The following is an 8,693-nucleotide window of genomic DNA, read 5'->3' on the forward strand; positions in this document are numbered from 1 at the left end:
TTTTTATAATGGCAATTAAGATTAGGTAAACTGTGTTGTCCCTCGTTAACTGTATACAGTGGAATGTTCAAACAGGAAATGAACAAGGCTATGCATTCAATGACTGTATGATGCTTATTACATCATATACAAGACTGTGTGATGCATACAATGATCAACTTAACAGTATTGGATTAGTGCGTCCATCCAGAGTCAAATACATACAGCATGGTATATATCATACTGATGTCGATAAGTTTCAGTGAGTCATAATTGTTTACTATAATTATAGTACCAAACTGAATGGCACATATAGAATGAGCACAAAAATTAGATAATGTGACACCATGCAGTAAGAAGGTATATATACTAATAATAATATAATATAAGGTATACTGCATGGGAATTGTTTGAATGATATTATACTGTATATACCGTATACCAGGTTCTTGAAACCCATGCAGGATATAATAATACGGTATAATTTATGTGTTGAACTTCATCTCTGACAAAGAAAGTAAACACTGGTAACATTTTGCAGTGCATCATGCATTGTGTGAAGTATGTAAGATATTGGATGTTGCAATGAGCTTACATATATACAATGACAGCAATATAGTTAAATAATTATAGGGGCCTGCAAACAGATGGGATAGTTGGTATATAGACCATTTCAGGTATAAGGGGGATGTTTGAATCCATACACACACATAAGGAAGTAACACTTTTAAGGAAACTGACATCCTAATTAGATCTAGTTGCAGTTGGGGAATTTTGGAACTAGGTCTATACAGCTATAAAATAGGCAACCAGGCAGAAAAAAACAAACAGAAACAACATACAGCAAGCAAGCAAATAGTCAACTCTTCAATAAACAACAGTATCAGTAATACTGCAAAGATGTCACAAATCAGTCAAGCTCTCTTCAGTGCACAAATGATCACTCTCCTACTGTGCAGTTTCAATCTATTCACTACTACAGGTGAGTTATACAGTTTAACTATACTTGCGACTATACTTAACATTTTAGAGGACAGCCTTCGATCTGTGACACAAACATGCATACAAGCATGCAGAGTTGTAACTGAGCTCACAGTTCTGTGCAACTGGTTTTAAATTAGCAGAACCGTAAAGCAAAACACCCTCTGTGAATTTAAAGCATGGAGGTTTAAGCTATATCATGTCCGGCATGCAAGTACGTGTATTAGACAATTTCTTTAGTTGTTAGTCAGTTATAATGAAAGCATAATAATTATACATAATTATAGCTTCCTCAAAAGTCTCAGGTTAATTTTTTACCTTGACTTGCATGACAGTGTAGCAATAATGGACTGGCACTTTTCTCTCTATCTATAGCTGCTCCAATACAACTAGCCGTTGACCCAGCCATCATCGAAACAGAACTGAACACATGGGCAAATTTCACTTGTACTCTCTCCTGCGAATTCAAAGACGACTTCAGGATTAGATGGTTTGCTGGAGATACTACCCTCCGAGGCCGACTAATTCGACATGGCAACCCATCAAGAGTTATCGAAGAAGATGATACCTGTGGAATCCCCGGCACAGAAGGAAAATTCTGGCAAATACTACGCATACGAGTGGATTCGATAGACCTTAACAAGACCCCCGTACAGTGTATAGCCTCGCCTAAGACCAGGCAGAACACAGTCCACTTCAGCTCCTACTCTGTGCTGAAAGTAAATGGTGAGCCATCCTAATATATAAGACTATATATTCATTTTCTTAACAACACAAATTTAGCCACTACTTAGTGTATACACACCATATTATAATTATAATATATATATAATACTCATTATTCAAGTATTATATGCACTTTTGTCTATACAGCTCCAGTGCCGGATGTTGAAAAGACTGTACCTGACTGCCATCAAACAGTACAAGGTGTGTAAATAGCATATAGACTAGACAAAACTGGATGCCTACCCATACACTAGTTAATGCATATATGCAATCGTGTATACGAAAAGGGACGATAGCTTTGTCTTATAAGGGTAAAGGTACACACTGTGTACTGTGTACAAAACCACGCAGGACGACAAATTGTTTTATAACACCCCTTTAACAGCGGATAATACAACCTATGCACTCTCTTCCTATTGCGTGGGACTTTAATGTATGTATACGCAGTTATTAATGCAATCTATCAAAAATACAACCATGCACTTTTATTTGTATCTATAGGGACTGAATTATTTTAATTGGATTCATAGACCAATTCATTACCAACCACTTAATTATCCAACCACATGTTGTGCCTATAGCCTGAATACCACTTGAGTACTCTTTTTTCTTTACAGTCAATGATGAGTCTGTGACAACAACTCCTCAAGCCCAAACTACAAAGTCATCAGAATAATCGGTCTAAAGCCTATAAGAGTCCCAGCAAGCCCCTTCGAATCAGAACATTTTTATCTTCAAGCAATTATCACAGTGTCTATATAATCATAATTATAGTGCGCATAATTATTATACAGTCCTTGTTGACTATAAAAGAATTGAGTTTTTCTGTTCAACCATGAATGAGTATGATCTTTTTATACAAGACAATCATCTACATAATTATCTACATGCATATGAATAAGCATACATCTTATATGTCTTACAATACCATGCAGGGTGTCAGAGCATACATCTTATGTATATGGTACTTGTAGGCAGAGTGACCTACACATTACCTGAAAATCAGGCTGAGAAAAAATATAGCATGGCTTCGTTAATATAATTATTGTTTGGTTTTTGTAAAGGGGATGCGCAAACGCAGTCCCCCACACTAACAAAAATTGTGCACCCGAATTTCCCACGTTTGGGGAAATTGCAGGATGCAACTTGGCTGAGTGCAATGCACAAGTCTCTACCTGAGGGAACTGCCTTCTTGATCATAGTATCCCCGTGTGCCAGGTAAGTTAACTAAGAAAAGTTGTAGCTCATGTTTTATAGGCCGCTGAAATCTCTCTCTTACTTGTGGTTTGTAATGCACGCGCTAGCACATCTCATGAATACTGTTAATTACCATTATTTTGTCATATATTTATTGTGGATGCAGTGATACAGTATATACACCTCATTCTTAGCCAGTGTGCATGTGCATTCGTGCAGTGGTTGATAGCTGTTAATTAAAGAGCAATCTAGTTCACATAATTATGTTACTATAATTATTGGCTCACTTAACACTCAACATGTTTTGCATACCTCCATATATAGCGTCTTCTTCTCTTACAGTAGCAGTGTCACCACGGACATCACAGGCACCAGCGTAACCACAACGACAGCTATCGTAGTTCTACCAATCAGCTCACCGCCTGCAAACATTAGGGTAATTAGTTTACCTATGTTAATGGCTTGTTGTACCTACGTATAATTGTAATAAGGTTCATATAAAATCATGCGATTGAAACACAGCAGACAAGAAACTGTTGCAATGCAGTGAATTCATGAAGATCATTGTTTGGGAACAACCAAAGACCATATTACATTATAATTATAAAGAGGATGTAGTTTTGCTGGGAGACAATTGGGACTATTTAAAAGCTCCAATTACATCCTAGCTTTATTTAGCTGGAATGTTCTATGTATGTGCAATTATGGAAAAGCAATGTAATGGTATAATTATATGCAAGTGTGCAAACAGAGTTCAGCTAACAGTTCATACATTTATGTCACTCAAATTATTATCAGCTATATGCTAGCTATAGCTGTTGGAGAGATTACATTAAGTCCAATGCTGGTATGAAACAGAGCATGTGCAGGTAACGTCAGAATTACCTGTCACCAGTGGAATCCCTCTATAGGCCTGTCACTGCATGCATGAGGGAGTGAGGACAAGGAATTGGTAATCCGTACCGATAGGTATGGTAGTAAACAACAATTCAAATGTAATTATATGGAAAAAAGATGTTACAGTAAGTAATACGAACCGAACCACACAGGTTTCAGGGAAGTAATTATAGTGGTATAACATCTGAGGAATCTTATTTGGGATGCCATTGCAGCCAATGCAGCTTCTCTGTATGCAAATGAAAAAGAGGATTCAAAATAATGGTGCAGGTGCTTAGGCTGAAAATATAAACGGTATAAGGGTCGACAAAAAAATGAAGCAGGTATTGAAGCAAGGTACATACATATACCAGGTATATCAGTACAGTGTGGACGTATAATACACATGCCATCCATTGCACTAATGATATTCTTAGATATGACACCATAATTAATACGTTGCATAGCTATGTAGATCAAGTGTTAGCTGAGGAAACAGGTAAAGTCATATTGCTCAGAAGAATGAAGCTATATATAAAGTGACTATTTAGAATGTCATTGACCGTTTCTTTTTCATTGCAATCTGTTTCTTAATTGGCTCACCATTATAGAACTGCATGGTGAAGCAATAACTTTCTGGCTACAGTCATACTTCACATTGAAAGAAATCTTCCACATCAGTCTTAAAATCAATAATTTAGCTCAATAGAAACAGTGCACGTCTACCTAACTGCGTACGAATAGTTTGTTAATTTAATTTGTACATTCCTTTGAGAGAAACTGATGAATATTATGCATGCACAGCACAAGTTTAAAGTCTCAAAGGCATTGTACACAAAATTGATTATAACCATATATAGCGGTCACTCCATAGCAGTCACCCTATAGACAGACCAAGGTAAAATCATGGGCTGTGTTATAGAGGATGACCAAAATGGACAGTTAGTTTTCAATGTAGCGCCACGGCTATTGCTAATTGATGCGCATGGAGGTATAATGCTTCTCTTAAAAAGTATATACACTAAACAAAACAAGCTCTCCACATCCAAGGAAAGGGAAACTCGCAGACAGGAAACAAACTTCATCCCACTGTACTGTGGTATCAGGTTCAGAAGCTTACATGCAGGAAGTTGTGGGGTTGTGTCTATAGTGTGTACAAAGAGGATTATATGGCTTTCTTACTTCCTGAGACTGAGTGATTGTGGGTGATTGTGTACAATGCAGAGTGACCAAACACAACTGATGGGGCTTCAAGCTTATTTGCACCTAGCATGTGCTGTAACTGTGCAGCATTATAATTACTGTTGTAACAATGAAAACATATAACTATGGTGCAATAAAATACGAATTTCAGCACACAATTCATCAATTTATTACTAGCATTAAGGTCAGTACACTGTTTTACTGATACCAAGAGTTCATTAGGATGATAATGAACTCTTGCTGATACTGATATAGCTTTACTTCACTCACGTATAATATAAGAAAGCCTCCTGTGCATGACTTGTCCTACTTGCCCCTCCCCGATATCGCTACTAATCGCCACGTTCACCACCAGCACATCATATCCTCCCATCCCACTCAGTGGGAAGCTCGTCTCATTGCTATATATATACCAATATAGAGTGAAGTGCGGAGGCCAGCTCACGTGGAGGAGGGTGCTGTTGACAGCTGTTATCACAGGCTCAGGAGGGGAGGGGGGTCCTGTAGGAACAAAGACTGCATCAAATTGTAGCATATAAACTAGTCTACAGTCATTATAAAACCACATTCACGATACTGTGCAGCAACGTAGTAGCTATAGTTGTTAATCTGTAGCATGCATGCACGACCATAAGAAATACTTCGAAGGTTAAAGCTCGTATTTATCAGCTAACATACGATCTGGCACACCATCATAATTGTAACGGTAGCTACATGCACTATTGCAGGGCTATATATATAATGTAGAGACAAATAATTATAGTGACATGAGTACAAAGTAACTGCTGGGAATGTTGTATACATGTATGGTATACCTGTTACAGACAAAATTTAATTTCTTATACGCTAATGTCATGCAGCTGTATGCCAGTTTGTGCTTGTGGCTAGGAATCATGGGAAACTACACATAATAATTCTGTATAACAAACTAAATAGAGCAACATAATTCTAGGCTCAAAAGATAATTTAATTATATACAAGCTACGTTATTATAATTATTATATAGAAGTACATGTATCAAATAAATGAGGAAAAGAAATTAAAAAACGGAATTAACGGCATGCATGTTTGCTCATAATTATCTGTCTTTAAATTCTGTAAAATATGTACGCAGAACTTTTGTTGCAGGGCTTTATCCGATACTGTGATGCAGACGCTACACATAAAATTATAACAAACCGCATAATTATACTTTACAATTAAGAGGGAGAAAAATGTGTTTATACAGCAGAATGTGGCCCCATGCAGCACTCACTCCACTCCTCTTTAGGGGAGGTATAGACAATGCTTTCTTTCGTTATGTAAGCAGTTTCAACATCACAAGTGGCCCTCCAGCAAACCAATGCAAGCATTGAGTATTGAACATTCTTATATATGTACGTAAAAATGGTATTGTGCACATGTCTGTAGCAAGGAGAATATTTCACAGTGCATGGGACGATTGCTTGCCTATAAAGCTTGCATCTAATTATACAACATGCATGGTCTAATATTAGTTGAAAAAATCATTCCCCTACTCTTTTTAGGCTCAACTCTTCTAGGGGGAATGCTTGTGTAAATAGAAGACATAGCAGTGTTGACACAATTATGACCATTCCTATAATGGCAATAATTATTAGGGTAATATTAGGTAAACTGCATGTGCTGTCCCTCCCTCGCTAACTGTATAGTGGAATGTATTCATGCAAACAAGAGGTTAACAATTAAGGCTCTGCATGCAACATCATGTAATGACTGTGTGACACTTACGTACCATGTAACAATTGTATTTGTATGTATAATATGATGCTTACTATTATGGTATTCATAAACCCACACACAAGGAAGTACATCCTACACAGATAATTAATAATTATAGCACACTAATTAGAAGTGAGGGGGATTTTGCTAGCTTGCAGCCTCATGTCATTGATCTTTGAGTGCTGAAGTATGCAACAATTTAGGTGGCTTTGTCTAGTATAAAACAGGCAGCTACAAGAGCAAGAAAACAAACAGAAACAACTTATACAATACCTGCAAACAGCAAGCAAACTCTTCAACTACAAAGATGTCACAAATCAGTCAAGCTCTCTTCAGTGCACAAATGATCACTCTCCTACTATGCAGTCTCAATCTATTCACTACTACAGGTGAGTTATAATAGTTTAACTATACTACTATGCATGCAGGCTTGCACCTATACCAATTCATAACGCTATAGCTATAGGTCGCCAACAACTCGGCCTGGGGACGAGGCTACATGCATACATGCATGCAAAGTTGCCACTCACTGCATGAGTGAGCTCACAGCTGCTCTGCATGTGCAACTGATTAATCGTTTAGTATAGTTATTATGCAAACATTATTGGTTGTTCATTTGGACCTGCATGACAAGTGTATATACATGCAAACACTCACTATTCTTTCTAATTATGCAGCTGCTCCGATACAACTAGCCGTTAACCCACTCATCATCGAAACAGAACTGAACACATGGGCAAATTTCACTTGTACCCTCTCCTGCGAATTCAAAGACGACTTTAGGATTAGATGGTTTGCTGGAGATACTACCCTCCGAGGCCGACTAATTCGACATGGCAACCCATCAAAAATTATCGAAGAAGGTGACACCTGTGAATCCCTCGGCACAGAAGGGAAATTCTGGCAAATACTACGCATACGAGTGGATTCGATAGACCTTAACAAGACTCCCATACAGTGCACGGCCTCGCCTAAGACCAGCCAGAATACAGTCCACTTCAGCTCCTACTCTGTGCTGAAAGTAAAATTCAATGGTGAGCTAGCATACACTACTAATAAGCAAATAATATTATAGTATTCGCAAATGTCATGATAATAATATCAATATTATACTAACAACACAATTGAAGAAAAATTAGACCCGCTACAAACTCGAGTGATGACCTAGTACACACTATAGTCATGGATCAACTTTACTCATATTTTTTCTACAGCTCCAGTACCCGAGGTTAAAGAGACTGTACCTAACTGCCATCAAACAGTACAAGGTGTGTAATACAGTAATCCTATGCAAAGTATAGTATTATAGATCTACCCTACACACTAGACAAACACAAATTAACACTGGGTGCCTTACTGTAATCACATACCTACGTACTAGTCAATCGCCTGTACATGAAAACGAAGGATATAGCTAATTTGTCTTGACACCCCGGCCCCTTAACACCAGATAATAATTATACAACACATGATCTCTCTTAATTCCTATTGTGTGGGACTTACACACAAGACACAACACTTTCACTGACCTATAATTATGGACTGAATTATTCTAATATAACCCACTAAGTATCTAACCACTTTTTGTGGCCTATAGCACTTAACACCATGCACTTGAGGACTCAATAATTTTTTTCTCTACAGTTAATGATGAGTCGGTGACAGCAGCCCCTCAAGCCCAAACTACAAAGTCATCAGAACAAAGTGAAAAATCAAGCTAAAGCGTAAGAGTCCCAGCAAGACCTCTCCAATCTGAACACTAATTATAATTATAGCTAAACAATAATTTTATTATGATCACTGTGTCTATATTATTATATATGTAGTGTGCATATACGTACACAGTCCTTTGCTGACTATAAACGAATTGAAGCTTCGATCTGTTCAACCGTGAATGAGTATAAATTATGTTTAACTACGGACAAGAAAGGTCGAGTATAACAGGCTAAGAATTAGCACGAAATTTATTCAATGAAAGTTGAAGTGTCTCA

The 8,693-nt window shown here is 37.5% G+C and overlaps 1 protein-coding gene and 1 non-coding gene across 4 annotated transcripts; one reads left to right on the forward strand and one right to left on the reverse strand.

Annotated features, from left to right (window-relative positions):
- Positions 1 to 775: 775 nt before the first annotated feature.
- Positions 776 to 8,597, forward strand: LOC135345671 (uncharacterized). Of its 3 annotated transcripts, none has more exons than XM_064543101.1 (4): positions 776 to 961; positions 1,336 to 1,686; positions 1,834 to 1,887; positions 2,304 to 2,559. In XM_064543101.1, exons 1-4 carry the CDS (start codon positions 880 to 882, stop codon positions 2,360 to 2,362), a joined length of 546 nt encoding a protein of 181 aa, XP_064399171.1. In that variant the 5' UTR covers positions 776 to 879; the 3' UTR covers positions 2,363 to 2,559. The 3 variants fall into 3 exon arrangements, with proteins under 3 accessions (XP_064399171.1, XP_064399176.1, XP_064399170.1); XM_064543106.1 differs by lacking the exons at positions 1,336 to 1,686; positions 1,834 to 1,887; positions 2,304 to 2,559 and adding exons at positions 7,380 to 7,736; positions 7,917 to 7,970; positions 8,347 to 8,597 and having other exon boundaries at positions 780 to 961; XM_064543100.1 differs by lacking the exons at positions 776 to 961; positions 1,336 to 1,686; positions 1,834 to 1,887; positions 2,304 to 2,559 and adding exons at positions 6,852 to 7,091; positions 7,380 to 7,736; positions 7,917 to 7,970; positions 8,347 to 8,597.
- On the reverse strand, positions 2,747 to 2,912 carry LOC135330795 (U1 spliceosomal RNA). The gene has a single exon (XR_010392879.1). It is a non-coding gene; the product is annotated as a U1 spliceosomal RNA (small nuclear RNA).
- Positions 8,598 to 8,693: the final 96 nt, after the last annotated feature.

This window comes from Halichondria panicea, chromosome 1 (genome assembly GCF_963675165.1).
Source record: "Halichondria panicea chromosome 1, odHalPani1.1, whole genome shotgun sequence".
Taxonomy (NCBI): domain Eukaryota; kingdom Metazoa; phylum Porifera; class Demospongiae; order Suberitida; family Halichondriidae; genus Halichondria; species Halichondria panicea.